At 40.5% G+C, this 22,743-nt stretch overlaps 1 protein-coding gene across 1 annotated transcript in view; it reads left to right on the forward strand.

Annotated features, from left to right (window-relative positions):
- The window catches only part of PRDM10 (PR/SET domain 10), a 123,150-nt gene that overhangs the window by 66,641 nt on the left and 33,766 nt on the right, over window positions 1-22,743 (forward strand). Inside the window, exons 6-13 of the mRNA XM_064268860.1 lie at window positions 920-1,161; window positions 2,556-2,759; window positions 6,858-6,930; window positions 8,245-8,362; window positions 12,906-13,035; window positions 13,767-14,009; window positions 19,616-19,963; window positions 21,785-21,940. Coding sequence (XP_064124930.1) covers window positions 920-1,161; window positions 2,556-2,759; window positions 6,858-6,930; window positions 8,245-8,362; window positions 12,906-13,035; window positions 13,767-14,009; window positions 19,616-19,963; window positions 21,785-21,940 — 1,514 coding nt within the window. The remainder of the gene's footprint in view (window positions 1-919; window positions 1,162-2,555; window positions 2,760-6,857; window positions 6,931-8,244; window positions 8,363-12,905; window positions 13,036-13,766; window positions 14,010-19,615; window positions 19,964-21,784; window positions 21,941-22,743) is intronic.

Below are 22,743 nucleotides of genomic sequence, written 5' to 3' on the forward strand. Positions count from 1 at the left end.
CGAGGAACTTAATTAAGCAGCCTCATCAGGTGTCTTTTTTTTTAACAACTATATTGAGATGGAATTTACATATTAAAAAATTTACCCATTTTGTTTCATCAGATTTTGCATTATTTAGCATAATGAACTTTTTTCTTTTCAGACAGGATGTCATTGACTTGGAAATTTAGTGGTCACTAGATTAATTCTGGGGGTAGTAGTGGTTTGGTGGTACAATTCTCACCTTCATGCAGGAGACCCAGATTCAGTTCCCAGCCAAGGCATCTCATAGACAGCCACCACCTGACTGTCATTGGAGGCTTGTGTGTTGCTACGATGCTGAACAGGTTTTAGTGGCACTTCCAGATTAAGATGGACTAGAAAGAAAGGCCTGATGATCTGTTTCTGAAAATATGTGAATGAAAACCCTATGGATCACAATGGTCTGATCCCGTTGTGCATGGGGCCGCCATGAGTCAGAGGTTGACTCAACAGCGACTAACAACCAACCCATCGCTGTTGAGTGGATTCTGACTCATAGTGACCCGTAAGACAGAGCAGAATTGCCCCAAAGGGTTTCCAAGGAGTGGCTGGTGGATTCAAACTGCCAGCCTTTTGGTTGGCAGCCATAACTCTTAACCACTGTGCCACCATGGCTCCTAACTAACAACAACAGTTTAATTCCAATTCCAGCAGAGAAATAAGTCACAGCCTACATATTATTTTTGACTAGCATAAAGTAATTCTGCCTGACTTTAGAGGAAAATAATAAGATTTCGTTCGTCTGTGAAAGCTGATGTATTACAATTGAATGGAGTTAGATGAATTTTGGCTTTGAAAACTTAATATTTGGGGACTTTTCATGTCAGGACTTTTTATCTTAAATCAAGCCATGCTGAGGAATTTGACCGTTCTTTAAGATTTCCTTTCTTTTCTGCAGGGTGTGAGGAGTGTAATAATGCACATTCGTCAGTATGCCCAAAGCATGGCCCCTTGCACCCGATCCCCAACCGGCCCGTGCTCACAAGAGCCAGAGCCAGTCTCCCCCTGGTCCTCTACATCGACAGGTTCCTGGGAGGGGTCTTCTCCAAGAGACGCATTCCCAAGCGCACCCAGTTTGGCCCTGTGGAGGGACCCCTCGTCAGGGAGTCTGAGCTGAAAGACTGTTACATTCACCTGAAGGTAATTCGTACTTTTTCGCATTTCGCTCTTGTTCTTGAACATTTTCCTACTTGAGTCTCTTACTCCAACTTCATCGTGTTTGTTTGCTAGTATTTTTCTTCCTATGCTTCATTTGTTTTCAGTGGAAACTTTCTCTCTTACTCATAAAATGGAGACTGCAATTTCAGTCTCCTATGGCATCATATGGAAATCCTGGTGGCATAGTGGTTAAGTGCTATGGCTGCTAACCAAAGGGTCGGCAGTTCGAATCCACCAGGCGCTCCTTGGAAACTCGATGGGGCAGTTCGACTCTGTCCTATAGGGTTGCTATGAGTCAGAATCAACTGGATGGCACTGGGTTTGTTTTTTTTTGTTTTTTAAGGCATTATATGAATAATTCTTAGAGGTATAGCTCTTACATGCTTTGACAGTGTGATTCTTTATGCTTCTTTCTGCATGAACTTGGATGGAAGACGAAGGGAATTACGTACTCTTGTAATCTGCCATCATCTCATAGCATCCCTATAGGACAGAGTCAAACTGCCCCATAGGGTTTCCAAGGAACGCCTGGTAGATTCGAACTGCCGACCTTGTGGTTAGCAGCAGTAGCACTTTAACCACTACACCACCAGGGTATAGGGTCGCTATGAGTCAGAATTGACTTGACAGCAATGGGTTTTTTGGGGTAATCTGCTATGTGCCAGTAACGTTTTCAGAAAAACCACGTTTCAGTTTTTGATGATGTTATTAACAATAGGTCTGTTGTGTTGAATCTTTCAAGAATAGTGTACCATATGAGAAAGTATTTTTATATTATCTCTGTTCTTTACATTTGATGCCTTTGCGTCTGTCTAGCCCTGTCTGCTGTTTGCTTCTTGGAGAGCCACTCTAGAGAAGGGAGAGTGTCTGGATGTGTTTTGTTAGAAGTCAGCTGCTGTCATGGGAAGGTTTTCTTTGATTAGTGCACACGGTCTCCAAGAAAGGATATAACGATGTAGAGAGAAATATCTATCACCTGGCTACGGATTATAAACGAACGCAGTTGAATCCTAAAAGGATGCAGGCTATAATGAGCTGAGAGTATGTTTGCTGGCATTTTCTGGGTTAGTTATACAATACTGTGGTATGGTAGTTTTGTGAAACATTAAATGAAGCTCTGCAATTAGATTGTCACCTTTTAGGTGTTGCCAGTTAATTCTGCTACAGTTGAGGCTTCAGGAAGCATCCTTTCCCTTTCACACCTGGGAAGTAACAATTCCAGTCTCTTTGTAGATGCAAAAGGAAGAATCAGGACGTATAGCTTAGTTTAAGGAGCAATATTTTCTATGTTATGACATGAATGGATATCACATTGAGGTTTTGTTTTTGTTTGTTTTTTCCGTTGGTATAGCTTTTTCCTTTCTCTTTGGTTGCAGGTTTCTCTTGATAAAGGGGACAGAAAAGACAGGGATTTGCATGAAGACCTGTGGTTTGAGTTATCTGATGAGACTCTTTGTAACTGGATGATGTTTGTGCGGCCAGCCCAGAATCATCTGGAGCAGAACCTGGTGGCGTATCAATACGGCCACCACGTGTATTACACAACGATAAAGAACGTAGAGCCCAAGCAGGAGCTTAAGGTACAGTCCTGGGTCAGCGCTGCCCTTTGCTGGGAAGAGGGACCATGTAAGGCTTTTCCTAATTTTTCTTCTGGAAGCAGGATTCTTACTAAACTGGCCCTTTCCTTGTAATTCACTTACTTACCGAGCACCTACTATAATAACCCCATAAATAAAACCCAATGAGAACTACAAGGATCCTGTGCCTATCGGACAAAAGCTACATGAAGGTGTTAGGCCTAGGGGTAAAGACATAGTTGTTTTGAGGAGCAGATTGATGTTTGTGATGGGGTGATTAAAGATGGGATCACTTAGTGTCATTTACCCACTGCAAAGAAGAATTTGGGGGGAAACAGGAGCTTCTGTAAAATAGGATTCAAATGTATGAGTGCAGTTCTTGTCTTTATCTGAATACTTCATTTTACCCAAAGAATTCTATGTTGACTTCTGATTTCAGGGATTTATTTTGGGGGGATAACTTTGTGTTGGAATTTGTCTGAATGTTAACCCTTGGTAAGATCATGAAAATTTTGCTTGTGATTTTGAGGTGAATCACACTTTTTTTTTTAAAGCTATGTTAGGAACATGGCTAAAGGGGGTCAGAATACTTTGTGACTTTCTGATATAAATGAAAAATAGGTGAATAATGAACACAAGAGTACGTGAACACTGGATTGTACAGTGCCTCCATGTGGTAAAAGGCAGAAATAGACACTTCTTTAGGGAGAGTGAAGACCAGGATTTTGTTCAAAAACTATATAAAACCGATGTAATTGAAACTTCAGTAGATAATCCATAAATGCTGAAAAAAATATGTTAAAAAAAAGGTTCATATCTCACACCATCTTTCCCAATAAATTTTATTTAAGAAAAAACCTGAATTGAGGGAAGGAGATTATTTTCTCTTTAAAAACAATAGAACTGTGGAGGGAAAGACAGATACAATTAAGTAAAAATATAATAGTTGAGTGTAATGAAGAATCAAAACAACAGATAAAAAGGAAGCAACAGAATGGGAGAAAGATTTGTAATGAACGTGAAAAGGTTTAAGTATGAAAACTGAGAGTCTTATACTGTAACCTTAGCATGTCAGATGGACAAATACGGGGAATAGACTTTATTTGGAGGAGGGAAAAAATAGTAAAGAAATGTTTGCCAATTTTTCAACATTGATCTTTGAAAATGACTCTGAGTTACTATTTTTGTTAATTATAAATTAGCAAAAATAAATCGATACAGACCCATGGATGTGAGGGTCTTAAAACATAGAAACATTCATCCCAGAATTGCAATATTTTGTAGACTATTTCTGGCAATATATGCCAGAAATGTCCTTGGCTGGGTAACCCAAATTCTTAAAAATTAGCCTAAGAAAATAAGTATAAACAAAGATAAAGCTAGATACATTAGAATTTTGTAGTACCATGTTTCAGTGAATCTAAGACATAATGATTCTAAGATAAATCACTATTTTATGCATTATTAAGGAAAAAAATACTGCCAGCTAAACTATATTACAGTACTTAAAAAAAAATTATCATTGTGAAAATATACACACCAAAACATTGGCTGCTATACTTTTTTTAATCAACAAGAATGTTTATTTTATGCTTGCTGAAGGAGCTACTTTAAACTTTTATGTAGATATAGTTTAAAATTATACATCACTTTTATGCATACATAAAAAGGCACAGATAGGCAAAATAAATTGGTTAACACATGAACTGCTTTATGTTCAGAGCTGACTTTTTTTTTTAACTAATCACTGTTTTGCTTAGTCATTGATGTTTGTGTTTATCTACATGGTGTCATCCTCTATGCTATCAACGGTGTCGGTGGTGACACAGTATTTTTAAGAAGAATGTTCCACTATTGCCTCTGGGACATTTTTACAGGACATGATACCTTTTCTACAAGGTGATGCTGTGCTTTCCTATTTGCCTGGATTCACATTTGTCTTTTTCCTCAGTGGGATCACATGCCCTTGGAAGTTAAGTGGTTTTTGATCAAAGTCCTTAGGAAGCTTCTGACAATTTAATGTTTGATACCTTCATGATAGGCCTGTAGGACTGAGCCCAGCAGCCTTTCATTGCTTTGAAATGTCTTTTATTTATTCTGAGGGAAATGGCAATTTCTTTTGCCTTCAGTTGTGTTGCTTGGCAAGTGTCAACAACTCATGGAGTGCCAGTGGTGCACATAACCGAATACAGATCGCGTGACCAAGTTTGTGTGGGAGCAATGAGCAAGCAGAGACAGCTGCAGGGTGAGAGCAATTGTAGAACACCATCAATTCTCAGACACTGTGTGATTCCAGAGATGTTAAAATGTGAAAAAATACACATCTTTGAACTGGTAACAAAGGGTGGCTTTACAATAAAAAAATGATGAGTTACTTACAGTCCAACAGTGGGGGCATAGTTAAGTGCATTATGGAACACAGGCTCTGTAGAATATTATTCTACAGTTAAAAATGAAGTCTTTCTGTAGAAATATTATGATATATATAAAATAATGTTATACAAAAATGATATATTAATCATTAATTCAGTGATTGATGTATTGAGCTCCTACACTAGGAGAAGACAGACCTGTTCCCTTTGTTCAAGGACCTCGTGTTCTAGAGAGAGATGGCCAGAAAGATGTAAACAGGCCAGTCATATCAAGCTATGTGAAGCGGTATGAAAGAGTCGCATGGTGTAGACAGAGCACAGGACAGGAAAGGGATCCATTTAGATGTGGTGGCTAGGGAAGGCCTTGCTGCAGGGGTGACATTTAGGCATTCTGCGGGAAGGGGCCAGCACTGTAGGAGGGGTGGAGAGGGGTGAAGGGGAAGGACCTGACATTCCTGGTAGTGAAATGCCAGGGCAAAGGCTCGGTGTGGGAAGAGAGCTTAGCTTGTTTGAGGAACTGAAGCAGGCCCTCCTGGCTGAAGGGTGAGTGAGGAGAGTGCAGGAGCTGTGACTTAGTGAGGCAGGGCCAGATCCTGCAGCCCTTGCTATAGCCTCATCTAGCATGGCAGGTGTTATGAAACGGGGAGCTGTTGCCGCTGGTGAGCATGGGAATGACAAAATCTGCTCGTGTTTTTAGGAGACCACTCTGCTGCTGTGTGGAGAATGGATTTGAGGGAGCAAGAGTGGCAGGGAGCAGGCCAGCTCAAAGGCCACGCAGCAGTCCAGATGAGAGGTCCTCTTGGCGTGTGCATGGGTGGTAGCAGCAGACCTGGAGGACATCTGATGTGCATCTAGGATGTAGAATCAACAGTTCTTGCTAAAGGATTGGAGAAGAAAACTAAGAGATCAAAGATACCTTCTAGGTTTCAAGTTTGAGTGATTCGCTGAAAGTAGGATCATTTATTAAGAGAGGAAGACAGGGAGGGGTGGGGTGTGAGTCAGGGACCATCGAGGATTCAGTTGTGGGCATGTTAAGTCTGAGCTGTTTGTGAAACATCAAGTGTCAGATAGGGAGTAAAATGCAGTTAGAGGGAGGGTCTGGGATGGAGATATTAATTTGACAGTCGTTAGCATAACATTAGTTGGGAATAGATGGGATCACCTTAGGGAAAAGTAAAAAGGCCCTGGTCTAGGCCTTGAGGAACACCAATAGTTAGAAGTCAGGGAGAAGAAGAAGAACCAGCCAAGGAGACTGAGCTCAAGCAGCCAGGGAGGTAGAAGAGAGGAGGAGGCTCAGAAGAATGTAGTGGCATTGGAAACAGTCATTGGTGATCCTGGTAAGAGCAGGTTTGGTGGTACGCTGGGGGTGGAAGCCACCATGATTACAACTGTGTAAAAGTCTGTATTTAAAGAAGAAATCAGAAGAGGCTTTGTTTTATTTAGATGGGGAGACTGTGAATATAATCTCTTGTGAAGGTGTTCTAACAACACAAACAGTTTTTTAAAAAGGCAAAAGAAGACATGCAGGTGTCTTGGCAATGGACTTCCTGACTGATGATCTGCCAGAGACTGGTGCTGAAGGGTTAGTCTCATACTGGTTTTTTTTGTTTTGTTCGTTTGTTTGTTTGAAAAGCCAGAATTGCTTTATGTAAGCAGGAGAAATAATTTAAGCATGCAAAGAACATCTGGTAATTGCCCTTAATTCTTGATGATGTACTGATTCTTGCAGGTATGGTATGCTGCATCCTATGCTGAGTTCGTCAACCAGAAAATTCATGACATTTCTGAGGAAGAAAGGAAAGGTGATTGGACTTTTCTGTTTTCTGTATGAATTGTAAATTGTGTATATTGCATCTTTATGCAAGCTCTAATGTTTCCATCTCAATATATTTTCAAAGATACCCCTGTAGGATTTTTAAAGCTACACATTGAATTCTAGGATCAAATTACAATGACATATTTATATTTCTTTTGTGGGTACTGGAAAACAGTATTTAATATAATGAAAACCTCCAAATATTAAATTAGACCTAGATCAGAGGACGATCCCTATCTAGATTTAAACATCTCTGATGACTTAGCAAGGCAGGCATTGACTTTGTTTTCAATGGAAATATTATTGAAATATAACCTACATTCAAAAAAGTGTACACAGATCATGTCTACACATTGATGAATTTTCACAAACTGAACATTCCTATGTAGCCTGCACCCAGATCATGAAACAGAACCTGACCAGTACCCTAGGGTTCCCTTGTACCCTCTTCCAGTTCCTACTCACCTGCCAGAGTAACTGATCTCCTGGCTTCTAATACCCAGATAAAAGGTGCGTGCTATTGAACTTCACATAAATGGAATTAAGTGATGAATACTTTTTATATCGGCATCTTTTTTTCAACATTATGTTTATGAGATTCACCCATATGGTTGTACATAACAGTTTGTTCATTGACGTTGCCGTTTGGTATGATGTTGTAGAATGTACCACACTTGATTATCTATTTTACTATAGATGGTAATTTAGGTGGCTTCCAGGTCTTGGCTATTGTGAAGAGTGCCACTGTGAACATTCCTATTCATGTCTTGTAGTGAACATACGGACGTGTTTCTGCTGGCCGTACAGCTGGGAGCGGAATTGCTAGGGCATGGACTATATATATACTCAGTTTCAGTAGATACTTCTGAGCCATTTTCCTAAAGTGATTGTATTGGGTGTTGATTTTTTAAGTTATGTGTAAGAAAATATACCCTCAGATTATGTAACTTGGTTCTGAATCACTAGGCTATTTGGATACAGATTTCCGTTGTAGTACCTTTTGTCTTTTCAGTGTGATGAGGGTGTGTGTGTGTATGTGTGTGTTATGAGGTGGTATGAGGGTCCTTTGATGTCTTGCATGGATATGTCAGAAAAAAGATCTTAAAAACCAACTCTCTGCCAAATTTTGGCCTTTGATTTCATGATTGAACAGTGAGGCAGATAGCCGGCACCGTATTTTTATCCCTGTGACGGGCTCTCAGGGCTACATCTGAGCAGGAATGGTAGGGACACTGGGCATTTGGGATTCATTGGTGTCTCTTGGTCACCAGCCTTTTTGACTTATTTCCTGTGAGTGCAGTTCTTCGAGAGCAAGAGAAGAATTGGCCCTGCTACGAATGTAACCGTCGGTTTATAAGCTCGGAGCAGTTGCAGCAGCATCTCAATTCACATGATGAGAAACTGGACGTGTTCAGCAGGTACATGGGAGGGGGCTGTTTCCCAAGCTCAGTTTTCAAAGGTCCAGAATAATTTCTGTATCCTCTATAAATTAACGAGCGTTTCCGTGTGTGTGTAGAGAGGTAACCAGGTAGGCTGCTGAGGGAAATGTCTTACCTGTCATTTCCTCTCTTCCCCATGCTCCTCACTTACTGGTTGTCTCTTTTCCAGTATGACCCATACCCAGCAATAGGAGATCCATTCACTTAGTGAAGTTCTTCCTTAACTAGAAGTTCTGAAGTAGGAATTCTTGAGATAGTATATACCTTCAAAATAACCTGCATCTGTGATTTTCAAACATTTGTCAGTGGTATTCCTTTATCAAATGAAATTGGATGTTTAATTCTCATTTATAAAAAAGACAGATGAAAGGAGGATCACACAGCATGGGTAACAGGGGCCAGGTCAGGTAGGGCCTTACAGCTAATGGTAAGAAATGTGGGTTTGATATTCTGTCTGATGGAAGCCTTTAGAGGACTCTGATCAGAGAATATTGTGATGTCAATTATGTGTTTTTTAAAAAATAATTTATTTTATTTTTTGTTGTTGTTGAGAATATACACAGAACATACCCATTCAGCAGTTTCTACATGTACACATCAGTGACATTGATTACATCCTCCGAGTTGTGCCAACATTCCCACCCTCCTTTTCTAAGTTGTTCCTCTCTCCTTAACATAAAGTCACTGCCCCTACCTGTTAAGTTTCCTATCTGATCTTTTGAGTTGCTGTTGTCAATTTAATCCTGTATAGATAGATCTTAAAGGTGCACAATGCTCAAGACATACATTTTTTGCTAGTTAAGCTAAACTACTATTTGGTTTTAAGAATACTTCAAGGAATATTTTTGGTTTAGGATTTAAAGATTATCTTAAGTACTGACCATTCTGACCAGAGACACGATAAAAGGTCCTGGATAGAATGGGAGAAAAAAATAGAACAAAATTCAAATTCCTAAAAAAGGCCTGACCTACTAGACTGATAGAGACTAGAGGAACCCCCAAGACTATCGCCCTATGATACCCTTTGAACTTGGCACTGAAGCTACTCCTGGAGGTCACCTTTCAGCCAAATAAGAGATTGGCTTATAAAATAAACAATATCAGCTGTGAGTAATGTGCTCCCTTAAACAATCAACTATATGAGAAGGCAAGATGAGGGGAAGGCAAGCTAGATCAATGGAAACAGAACAAACAGGATGGAAATAATGAGAATGCTGATATGTTGTGAAAATTGTAACCAATGTCACAGAACAATTTGTGTAAAAATTGTTAAATGGGAACCTAATTTTCTGTGTAAGCTTTCACCTAAAACACAATAAAATATATTTTTAAAAAGTGATATGATGATTAGAAAAAAAAAAAAAAGATTTATCTTCAGGCAATAGTTTAAGGAGTTCATCTAGCCTCCATGGCTCCAGAAAGTCTGTATTCCATGAGAACTTGAAATTCTGTTCTACATTTTCTCCCTTTTGGTCAGGATGCTTCTGTAGATTGTTTGATAAAAATATTCAGTAGTAGTAGCTGGACACCATCCAGTTCTTCATGGCAAAGGAGGCAGTTGTTCATGGAGGCAATTAGCCATACATTCCATTTCCTCCTCTTATTCTTGACCCTCCCTTCTCTGTTGTTCTAGACAAATAGAGACCATTTGTTGTAATTTGGATGGGTGCTTGCAAGCTTTTAAGATCCCAGCCACTATGCCACAAGCTAGGAGGTTGAACAGAAGTATTAAATATGATATTAGGTCAATTAGCTGGGATGTCCCATGAAACCATGACCATAAACCTCCAAACCAAGGAACCAAATCCTATGAGGTGTTTGGTTGTACGTAAGCCACCTCAGCAGCCACTCTCTCTCTCTCTCTCCTTTTTTTGTTGTATAACTATATCTGTCACATAACTGTTGCCAATTCAACAGGTGTGCAACTTATTGACAGCAATGACATTAATTGGCTATGCAACCCTACCCTTAATCAATGAGATTTTTCCATCGCTATAAATGGAAATTGAGTTTATAGAGGGTTATAAGCAATAACTCTCCCTCCTTTCCTGTTTCCTCCCACCTTTAGTAACTACTAATAAGCTTTGGTCTCTATACATTTGTCTGTTCTTGTCTTTTTATGTAAGTGAGATCATACGATATTTGTCCTTTTGTGAATGACTTATTTCACTCAGCATAATGTCTTCAAGCTCACTTCATATCATAGCACGTATCAAGACTTCTTTTCTCTTACTGGCTGAGCAGTATTCCATTGCATGTATGTACCACATTTTGTTTATCCATTCATCTGTTGATGGGCATTTAGGTTGTTTCCACCTTTTGGCTATTGTGAATAGTGCTGCAATGAACATTGGTGTACAAGTATCTGTTTGAGTCTCTGCCTTCAAGTCTTTTGGGTATATATACCTATGAATGGAATTGCTGGGTCATATGGTAAAATTTTTTTTTTTTAATGATAGTTTTATTTTTAGTTTTTTGAGGAAGCACTGTCAATTATGTTTCTAAAAGATCACTCGGGATAAAAATGAAAACATTACTTTAGCTTATATCGGAGCAAAAGTGAAATTGGGGAGGCCAGTTAGAAGCTGTTGCCACAGTCTAGATGAGAAGTGAAGGCGGTTTGGAATAGGGTTGGACGAATGGGTCAGATGTCATTGCGTTTGGGAAGGAAGGGGCAGTGTGTACTGGCGTTTAGGACGGCAGGAAGGTGAACCAACCAGGGCTGTACGGTGTGGCTGCCCGTGGCGTTAAGAGCCCACAGGAGAGTACCATGGTCATGAAGCTGAAGTGAGACCATTAGCTTGGCTGAGTGTGGTTTTCTGGCCCTGTTGCATTCAGCTGGAAGGGTGCTGGGCAGAGTGAGCAGAGTGCCAGATGAAGCAGGTTGTCGTTTCTCCAAGTACATACAGCAGAGCCAGAATAATGTCGCACCAGTCGGGGTGGGAATCGAGATCACATATAAGGGAGTGATTATTGTGATTAACTGGAGTTTAAGCTGTGGAAGGAGAGCGAAAGCTTCAGGAGGGCGTGGGACTGCAATGTTTGGATGGAGATGCCAGCTAGAATAAAGGATTGTTCAGTTAGGGCATCAGAGGGAGTGAGCTGGACAGTTAGGACCTAGTCAGAGTTGGTGGTGCATGGAACTGGGATAGGGAAGCTCTGCATTCATGATGATGACAAGGTCTCAGCATGACCACAGGGTAAATGTCTGAGGTGCGTTGAAGTAAAAAATAAGAGTGAAGTCACTGCCTGCTGTATGTTCCCCAGACTCTGTCCCTGGGGCTGCCATAGCACGTTTTGTTGCTATAATGTGATTTTTGGTTTATATGTTTGCTGACTCTGCTAGACCTCTGTGGACAGAAACTGCATCATTTAACTTGGCATTTTTAGTGCCCAGCCAAGTGCATGACACGTAGTAGATAAAAAGTTTCTCAGTCGACTGTTAAAAGAATTTGAGACAATTAGGAAAATCTGAACTTTGACTAGATTTAATAATACCGAGCAATTATCAGTTTTTTCGTTTGTTTTTAGGTGTGATAACAGCGCTGTGGTTATATTTAAAAGAGTCCTTATATTTTAGAGATACATACTGATATATTTATGTATGAAATGGTGTCTTTAATTTGCTTTCAGAATAATCCAATGGGTACACGTGTGGAGAAGTGGAAGGTAGAGATGGAACGAGACTGGCCATGAGTTGATAGATGTTGAAATAGGGTAATGGGTACACTGGCCTTACGCTAGTCTCTACGTTTGCATAGGTTCAGAATTTTCTCTAATAAAGAATCTTTTAAAAGTCCTGGAAAAATGTATAATTTTTCTTAAATTGATAAAGGGATGAGTGGAATAATAAAACATGACCTGATTAATGTTATACACACACAAGTTCTAAAAAACGTTTTCGTGACAAACTTTCTGAGTCCCTTTTATTAAGGAATTTTTTTTACTTTAAAAAACCCATTGAAGGGGATAAAATATATTTGGTGTTTACTAGGTATGTTATGGAGCAGCTAAATTAGAAATTTGTTCTGACTTTCTAGAAGTGTATAGTAAAATGAGGTTTGGATGTAACCCCATTTCCTGGATGGAACATGAGGTGAGACAAGAGAAAAGGAGGGAAAGAGCTGAACCTCATCCGAGAAGACATCTCCTGGGAGCACCCTTTACCACGCAGCATGTTCTGTCCTGTCTGCATTTCTCTCATCATTTCAGAGATGTGTTCATGCTTTCAGAGTGTCCAGTAGCAACACATTGTCAGTGCTTTGAATTTTTATAGCTCTTTTCTTCTGAATAACTTAAGACATCTCTTTGAGTGATAGAGAGGGCAAAGGTGACAAATTTAGAAAGCAAATGTTAGCAGAACACTTGTTTCCATTAGAGAAGATAACCAGGAAAAGTAGTAAAGTCAGAGGAAATCAAGACCTGGGGTTAGTCAGGATTATTTAGGGAAATATTTGCTGCAGCGTGTTATGTAGAAATAATGTAAAAACTGACTGTTTGTAACCCAGTCTCTTGTCTCCAGAACAAGAGGCAGAGGAAGGGGACGAGGCAAGAGGCGATTCGGCCCAGGTCGTCGGCCAGGGCGCCCTCCAAAATTTATCCGCCTGGAAATAACCAGTGAAAATGGAGAAAAGTGTGACAGTGGGACACAGGTACTTGGGGCCACGGGGAACAACTGTCTTTCCATGCTTGCTGAGAAGATACTCCGGGACTGTTACAGGACTTAAATACAAATGCCTCGCAGCTGTTTATCATCATGTCCTATTGGTGCTCTGAGGCCTGTTAATTGCAGTGCAAGTCCCATTGCTATCAAGTCAGTTCTGACTCACAGTGACCTTACAGGACAGAGTAGAACTGCCCGTGGGGTTTCCAAGTCTGCCATCCTTGCTGAAGCAGACTGCCACATCTTTCTCCTTCGGGTGACTGGTGGGTTCAAACTGCTGACCTTTTGGTTAGCAGCCGAGTGCTTTAACCGTTCCACCACCAGGGCTCCTTAAAGTGTGATTAGGCCAAGAAACATATTGTCAAGTGTTACTTGTAAAAAAACCTGATTTTGCTGCACTAGCAATTTGAAATTATACGGAAATACTAGAGGGGGATTTTATGTTTTATTAATTTAAACAATGAAAAATTATTACGATACTCCAGAAGAGTCACATCACAATCTTTTCCTCCTGAAGTAGCCTGGAATATATCATAGGCTTTACATTCTGCATATATTACCTAATTAACTTTCTCAGAGGGAGAATATTTTCTTCTGAGCATTATCAATTTAGGCATTTAAAAATAGGCAACAATTCCAAATCTTTTCTGACTGTCCTTCTAGAGCTAACCTCTACATAGTCAGGGGAATAATGGCTGGTTATATGATTTGCAATTTCAGGACTTGCTACATTTTTCCAGCAAAGAGCAGTTTGAGGAGAACGAACCAGCTGCCCTGAATGGGCTGGATCAGCCAGAACAGACCGCTATCCCAATCCCTCCGCTGCCACCGGAAGCCCAGGCCTCTCTGGACCATGAGTCCGAAACTCACGCCCTCCATCTGCAGCCACAGCACGAAGAGAGCGTGGTGCCTGCCCAGAGCTCTCTGACGGCAGACGACATGCGCAGAGCCAAGCGCATCCGAGTAAGTTGGGGTAGCAGGGCTCCCATCTTATCACTGGTGATCCTTTCTCTGCCAGCCATCTTTTTAGCTGGTCGATTTCCAACCTGTTCACTATCCACTTCGAAGTCTTGCATCACATGCTTGATCCCCTTCTTTTGGAAAAAAAAAATTAACTATTTCTCAATAGTTTTGTATTCTGTGGCAGGCTGGAATGGCTTCCATCAGCGTAGCAGCGATAGCGAAGCCGGATTTTGGCAGCTCCTGCACTAGTATAGTTAAAGTAGGATAGCCTTGCATCCCTAAGCTCACACATTGGAAATGGATAAATCGGTACATTTAATTACAAGAATTATTTGTACTCTAAGCCAGGCTAATCCATGCCAATAACTTCATAGCTCCCAAGTTCATTTTGGGTAACTGAATTTGGTTGTCTACAGTTTCCACGGGGAGACTGGCAAGTGGCACTGCTCATCGATGCAAAGGGACCCTATGTCAAGTTGACCTGGCAAGTACAATTTGCACATCCAGGGATATCTTTTTTTTTTTTAATTTGATTTTTTTTGTTGTTGAGAATATACACAGCAGAACATACAGCAGTTTAACAATTTCTTCATGTACAATTCAGTGCAATTGATTACATTCTTCAAGTTGTACCACTACCCTCACCTTCCTTTCCAGGGATATCTTGAAGAAGGCTCTCAGTTCAGGAGCTAGGTCACTGTCCCACTTGTCTGACCTGTGTCCTGGGTTAGACCATGCTGTTACAGGGCTTCTGTGACTTCCAATTCAGATGTGTTTTTCCTTTATTACTTTATTGACAGAATTTGAGTGTGGGCTAGCAACTGCAGGGGATATGTGTGGAAAATGGTGTGGTTTTGTGGGATAATTGCCTTTGCTGGCAGTTTGCATCCTGAGAACAATTACTTAACACCCGTGTTATGGCAGCTGGGAGTGTATGTAAAGACTTTTACTAGCACCTGATGCGTAGATGAGAGAGACTCTTTGTATGATTTCCCAGACTTCACAATTTCTAGATGGATTCTTTCGGTCTTCTTATTTGCCTGTAGGCTAGAAGGGACCTTGAAAAATGGTCTAGTCCATGCCTTCATGTGAAAACGCATTTAAACATTCATAGCCATATGATAGTTTTGAAGGCCTCTAAAAACTCTGAGGCTAAACGGCCTTTTATGAGCACCCTGGAATTGAAACAGATCAAATCTTTGGCTCAATCTATATTCATTTAAAAGGATATTTAACTATACGTAAATGTAAACCCGAAAGGCAGAAAGCTATGAATCAACACATTCCTACCTACCATTCTACTTTATTTCCCGCTCTCGCCCAATTACTGTCTTTCTGCTTTGACCATTCTGATTTATTTTGCTAAATCCAGAGAAATGCTCGCTAGATTTATTTTATTTTATTTGTTTTGAAGGAAAAAACCAAAGCCCACACATGTAGTGAAGTGAATGTACAAGCCTAGTCTGTATTCTTTGAATGAATTGGGTTCCTGGTTTTATTACATGGTTTCTTATGTCAAAGCAAAGCCACGTTGTGTATGTCTTCTGGAGGTCAGTCTTAGTTGAGCCATTTTTTCCCTCACACATTCTAAAAAGCAGGGCTATATATTTTTTCATCTTTTCTATCCAGGTTGGTAATGACCAACTGAAGGGAAGTCTTCCAATCCAATTGGTAATGTAACTATTTTTCTCTCCTCTAATGCTGCCTGCTCAGTTGGAGCTGCAGGTAGGTTCGTTTCCTGTGTTTTCACGTAACAGAATGTTATTGAAGTGTCTGCCTGACCTGCTGTTCTTTGCAACCTGTACTCACTAAATCCTGGTGGAAACCACAGATTGGTTGCTAAAGTAAATGCAAGTTAGTTAATGAATAATTATGACTTATTTGCAAACACATCCATCAATCAATTGTGGGCTTCAGTTTGCTCATATACAAAATGAAGGGATAGGACTAAGCGACCTCCAAGGTCCCTTCCAGCTCTAAGATAATTTGGAATGGTATTGAGTTCTAACTCTTAGACTCTGCACTGTAGGTGCTGTAGGGGATACAACAACATTTTCACTTAGCTTAATTAGGGGGATAATGCTACTATAAGGTAGTTTACCAGTAAGTGCTAAATTTAAGGTATAACATAAAATTGCTATGGGAACTTGGAAGAGTGAAAGGCCAAAGAAAGGGGAATCATGAAATAATTTGTGCATGAGGTATGACCTTGAAAGAGAGAGAAGATTTAGCTGGATGGGAAGAAAATAGCATGTTTCAGAGGAGGATAGCCCTAGGATTGAAGGCGCAGCCACAGGAGTGCTCCTGGTGTGGTTATGGGACAGTGAAAACACTAGCTTTCTACAGTCTGGATGCCAGGTGAGGAGCGAGAGGTGTTGGGTAGGGGAGCCCGCCAAAGACTTTGAAAGCTGGGCAGGAAATAGGCCAGAGAAAGGTGGTCAAAACAAACAAACATGACTGTTTGATTTCCTTTTTCATCTAGTGCCAGGATCAAAATAATATGAAAATCAATTAATAATTTGGGTTCCTATAGCTGTTAATGGAAACCCTGGTGGTGTAGTGGTTAAGAACTACGGCTGCCAACCAAAAGGTAGGCAGTTTGAATCCACCAGCCGCTCCTTAGAAACCCTATGGGGCAGTTCTACTTTGTCCTATAGGGTCGCTATGAGTTGGAATTGACCCAGTGGCAACAGGTTTGGTTTTTTGGTTTTAGCTATTAATGTCAAACTTTAGAGACATTTTATGGTCTTTGTCTGCAAAGAATCTGTTGTCTAAGAATTTATTTCCACATGAGTGGAGGAATCCCTCATCACAGATTTAGCACCTGTACTCTTTGGCATCCTTGGAGTAGCTGATATATGGTATAGTATGGAGTGATGGGCTAAATGGAGCTCAGAGACCAGAAGATCCATCAACTCCACCTGTGCTGGCTCCACTGTGTTTCCTGGTTTCTGCTAGAAAGGAATACCAATTGTGGCTCTGAGCCACGCAAGAAACCTTAGAGTAGACATGGCCTGCAGGTGGGTCAGGGGATGGAGGAGTTTCAGCATGCAGACTACCTTGTAATATGAGGATCATTAGATCAGAGAAATACAGTCTAGTTCTTGAGTACGTAGACAATGCTCAGGGCGCCATGGAAATTAAAAAGATGGTAAGAATGAGATTTGTCGTTAGAACCAAGAAAGTGGAGCCAGGTGGCTGCTCAGTTTAAATCAGTGTCTGAGGGCACTCAGGCTAATCAGAAATGACAGCAGACTGATTAGCGTAATGGACCAAAACAAAACTGAGTTTTTGGATTTGGCACCCAAGGATGAATGGGATCCCAGTGGGACCAAGATCAATTGTTGTGCATTGTGTCAGTCCTTGGAAACATGACTGATCTTGGATAAAGGAAATGATTCTTAGATGCCAAAAGTCCTTTAAAACCTGAATCTCCTAACTTTAGGATAGCATTTATCTGCAGTGTTTCTGTAAAGCTTTGAATGTAGCCAAAAGTGAGAGCTTTTGTGTGAAATAAGTATTTGTCTAGATGGAATGAAAAGATTAGGTGACTGCTATGAAGCCTAATGAAGTGAAAGAAAACTCCATGACTGATTTGAAAAAGGTCTATTCTAAAGATCTCTGCAGATGCTGTAGAGAAGACCGTGTGTTTATGTGTATATAATGTATGTGTTTGTATATGCATATATCACACACAGACATACACACGTGTATATATATATATATATATACACATACAGACATACACGTGTATATAAACCTGTTGCTGTCGAGTTGATTCCGACTCAATAGTGACCCTACAGGACAGAGTAGAACCGCCCATAGGGTTTCTAAGGAGCGGCTGGTGGATTCGAACTGCTGACCTTTTGGTTAGCAGCCGTAGCACTTAACCACACCACCACCAGGGTTTCCATATATCTATATACGTAGTTTCACTTGAAATACATTTCATTAATTTTCAAACCTTTATAGAACACGTAATAGGAGCTAAGTAATTTATTAAGTGATTTAGGTACAAAGGAGAATAAAATACCATGCACACTCCTAAGTAGCCCTGGTCAACTGGGGAAGGCAACATAGTTGCTCATAACCTTCAGTAGGTAGCATCTTAAAACATCTCCCCTAGTCTTTTGAGATGAGCTCTGAGAAGGAAGTTTCTGTTTTGTAGTAACAGACATATAGTTCAACATTTTTATCAAATCGAAACTAGTTGTTTTGCTTTTTCCGTCAAATGATTATTTCACATTAAATTTGGTTTGGTAGTTGCTGCTTGTGAGTAATTTGAAATTAAGGGTCTAAGCGTTGCTCACTGTACTCTTCCCACTGCACAAATATTGCATTAAGATCTCTGTTAATCCCTCAGCTACTGTTCCCTCACGGCTGCATAGGCACGTTCATTTGCAGAACTATTTTTCGAGGTTTTTTTCCCCCTTGTAGCTATCTAGAGCTCTCCCTCCGATCCTCTGAGGAACTTAGGAAGGAGTCTCATGGTGGTGTAACTGAAGTGTTGACCGTGTATTGTCTGTGTGGAGATGACCTGCTGACCAGCTCTCAGCAGAGCACGGTTGGTTTTTCCAGTAGCAGTGATGGGCTTGCATTGCGTACCTGCACTGTCTCACCTGGATTCTCTCATAACAGCTGCATGGATTTAGAGGATGGCTATTTAATCATCATTAGAAGTGCAGTCTGTGAGTGAAGAAAGCAGAACTGACTGCTGTAGAGAGGGAACAAGACAATAAGCTTAGCTTTGTCGGCATGCCATTCTAACCAGCAGCGCTAACTAGCTGCGTTGGAACCTTGTCCTCTGCATTTCCTAAGTGGGAAGTTACTCACTGCCTATATCCCAGTTTCTGTATGCTCATGTACCGTGTCTCATGAACGGAGACGTTCACATAAATCCTAATCTTGTGTTGCCCTATCGGTTCTCTCTTTTAAATTGAATATAATTCACATGCCATAAAATCCACACTTTTAAATTAAGTGTGTTTTTCCATGGTTTTGTAGTATATTCTGGAATTGTGCAGCCATCACCACTAGTTCCAGGGCATTTCCGTCCCACCAGAAAGAGCCTCCGTGCTCCGTGCCCGTTAGCAGTCAGGCCCCGTTCCTCCTCCCAGCCCCCAGCAACTACTGCCCGTCAGTTCTTTTTATTACCTTTTTTTGCTAAACATTTTAATCAAGCTTCAAATGATTTTTTCAAGGGCTTCAACAAGTAACATTTTGGTGGACTTCTCCAACCTCGTCATGCATGTGTGACTCACCCAGGGGCTTTTCTTCTGAGTCTTCAATCTTTATTCCCATCCGCCCTGGGATTTGTTATTTACACAGATCCTCTGTTGGGAACACTTCTTTGAATGTTACTTAAATTTTTTTTCAAAAGAAAACACACAGACCACAAAAACAAACAAAAAACAAAACGAAACAAAAAAACAGCTGTCTTTTCAAGATGACCTTCTTTGGGGATGGCTTTCCACGGTCTCTCCTCGAGTTTAAATTTCTAGGGAAAGTCTGTGGTTGCAGGGTTCACCCCGTCTCTCTATAAATGTGTGAGCCACGTGCTCATTGAGTTTCCTCACTAAATAGTCCTATTTGTGTATGTCTTGCAGAATGCAGCTCTTCAGCATCTGTTTATTCGGAAATCCTTCCGGCCTTTTAAATGCTTGCAGTGTGGGAAGGCCTTTCGTGAAAAGGACAAGCTGGACCAACACTTGCGTTTCCATGGGCGGGAGGGGAACTGCCCTTTGACCTGTGATCTCTGTAACAAGGGCTTCATCAGCAGCGCGTCCTTGGAGAGCCACATGAAGCTCCATTCCGACCAGAAGACTTACTCTTGCATTTTTTGCCCAGAATCCTTTGACCGCCTTGATTTGTTGAAAGATCATGTGGCCATTCATATCAATGATGGCTACTTCACCTGCCCAACTTGTAAAAAACGTTTCCCAGATTTTATCCAGGTGAGTGCCTACTACTGTAGAGATTCCTGTGTATTTCCTTTTTTTTTGGCAAAAGAAACTGGTTTCTTGGGAAATTGAGACCACTGCCTGGCAGCTGCATTTTCATCCCTTCTTTGAAATAAGTGCACGGTTGACAACGTTTCTTTCATCAAGCCACTTCTGATAAACAGAAGATTATTATGACCCTTAATTACCCAAATCGAACTTTGAACTTTAAACATATAAATTATATTACAAGTCATAAACACTCAGAGTTGATTTGAGTTTTAATAAAAAAAATTAAAAAAAAAAATTCTTGCCAATATCAATGCAGTACTCATAAAATGGACTTGTAGAGCCTCCGGAGGCCCGTTTCCTGGGTTGGAAACATCTCCCCCGCCACTGTGGGTTCCTGTTGAGTTTGCTAAGGCCATGCAGTTTGGAAGGAAACCAAGTTGGTGTACACTACCCTTTCATATCAAGCACTGCCTCCCTGCACTGTATTCTTTGTTGAAGCAAAATGGGTGAAGGTAAATTCCAGAATACTCATGATTTTATGTGGATTTCAGATGATAATATTGTTACATGCTAATCAATGAATGGAGGAGCCCTGGTGGTGCAGTAGTTAGGCATTCGGCGGCTAACTAAAAGGTCGGCAGTTCGAATCTACCAGCTGCTCCTTGAAAATCCTATGGGGCAGTTCTACTCTGTCCTGTAGGATCTCTGTGAGTCAGAACTCAACAGCAATAGGTTTTTTTTTTTTTGGTTTAGTCAATGAATAATTAAATCCAAATATCTAGTAAAAATTAAAAAAAAAATTTTTCTTTTTGTTTTGTTTTTATTACCAAAGCAAGAGGAGACTAGGAGTTAGTCATAGTTCTGCTAATGTTGGGAATCTTGGAAATTTTTTCACTTGACACAAACAACTAGGAAGTTTGCTTTAAGGGATATAAGAAGCCTTTCTGCTTCCATTTTCTTCTTTACTTTCACCCAATGTGTTAGAGTTCAGTCAGGGAAGCAGAACCACTGTGAGTCTATGGAGTAAGGAATTTCTCAGGGCTTGATAGGAAAGTATAGTATATACCAGCTTTCTTTGTTTCCTTCCAAACTGCATGACCTCAGTAAAAGAGACTGCAAACATAACAAAGCAAAATGTCTTCATAGAAATAGCTCGACAGGACTCCTGACTGATCGCTGTTGCACAGCTCTTCTTCGCTGGGTACTTACGGTAAGACTGTCCTGAGGGTCACAGTTCTTTCTTATCTACAAACAAAGAGAATAAGTCTCGGTTGAGGAGAAAGGACTCCAGTGTTGTACTGCTCTCATGAATGCGTAGTGTTTTTGATAGCATCTAATTCATGTCTTCAATTCTTCAGAATCTGATTTTATAGAAAGATATAAAAGGACCAATTACTAAAAGAGACTAATTGCATCTCCACATGTTGGAGGCAGAAAAAAAGTGAGGAAGAATGATTTATTTGTTGTCTTCCTTTAGATAATTTTTAGCAAGATTTATTGAAACCCGAAGAAAATCTCCTTTTAATCTTAAAAAAATGAAAAATGGGCTCGAGGTCATCAGGCTTTTGACCCAGCAAACACTCTTCTTTCCACCTCTCCAGGTCATGTGGGAGGGTCAGATTTATAAGGCCCTTATTTTGTTTCTTCTTTGTGATGTGGACAGTGTGCGCTGTTGAGTCCAATTATGACATCTGATTGGGTTCCATGTCCAGGCTGATGGAATCCAGGGTAATGCACTAGCGCCCTCTAGTGTTGGTAAGCCGACTTTTGTTTTTGCCTCTGGTGCCTGAGTCCCCTGAACTTGTCTGTGGTCTTCACTGCCAGGTGAAAAAACACGTGCGCAGCTTCCACTCGGAGAAGATATACCAGTGTACAGAGTGTGACAAGGCCTTCTGCCGTCCTGATAAACTGCGTCTCCACATGCTCCGACACTCGGACCGCAAAGACTTCCTGTGTTCTACGTGTGGGAAACAATTTAAGGTACTGTGACCAGAGAGCAGCCCAGGGTTCCTCTCGTGGCTGCAGAAATTATGTCAAGCTGAGGATAAATTCTTCTTCATTCCATCAGTTTGTCTCCCAGTTACCAGGAACTGGGCTTGAGATCCACGGAAGCCTCTGTGCTCGTGTTTGACTTAGGACAAATTAAAGGGAAAAAACTTATTTAGTTCCCCAAAATAATGAATTCAAATTTCCAAACCAAATATAATGATAATGCACCTTCTTCGGAAAGAATTCACATGTGTAACGAGTAGACCTGAAATACTATTGAGGAGTTCCTAAGACAATGGTGTATTTACTTACCACTCGAATCAGTAGATTTTTATTGAGCACTTATTATTAAGTATATAAAAAAAAAAAGGCCCTGGTAATTGGGCCCTGAAGGCAGCAAGGCTATTGTCTGACAGAGGTGGGAAACCTGTAGAACAGTCAGAGGGCTTAGGGTGCTTTGGTGAATGCAAATGACTTCAAGGATTAAAATAAATAATAATAATATCAGTAACCTGCCTGGAACTCGGAAGAAGCAGAGGAAAAACCTGCAGGAGACTCAGAGACAACAGATAAATAAATGTGAAAACAATGAAATATGCTTCATTAGGTGATCAGATGATTCTGCAAAGATGTCACTGAGAGACATGCTACTGAATATGATTGTAGGTAACACTGTCACAGAAACCGGAAAAGAGGCGTGATGGGTTCAGAAGGGGAAAACTGATTTTAAAGGATGTGTTTGTGTAGAATGTGAAGACATTAAGAGAAATAGAAAGTACATTTTTAAAGCTTAA

The sequence above is a fragment of the Loxodonta africana genome, chromosome 15 (assembly GCF_030014295.1).
Source record: "Loxodonta africana isolate mLoxAfr1 chromosome 15, mLoxAfr1.hap2, whole genome shotgun sequence".
In the NCBI taxonomy this organism is placed as follows: domain Eukaryota; kingdom Metazoa; phylum Chordata; class Mammalia; order Proboscidea; family Elephantidae; genus Loxodonta; species Loxodonta africana.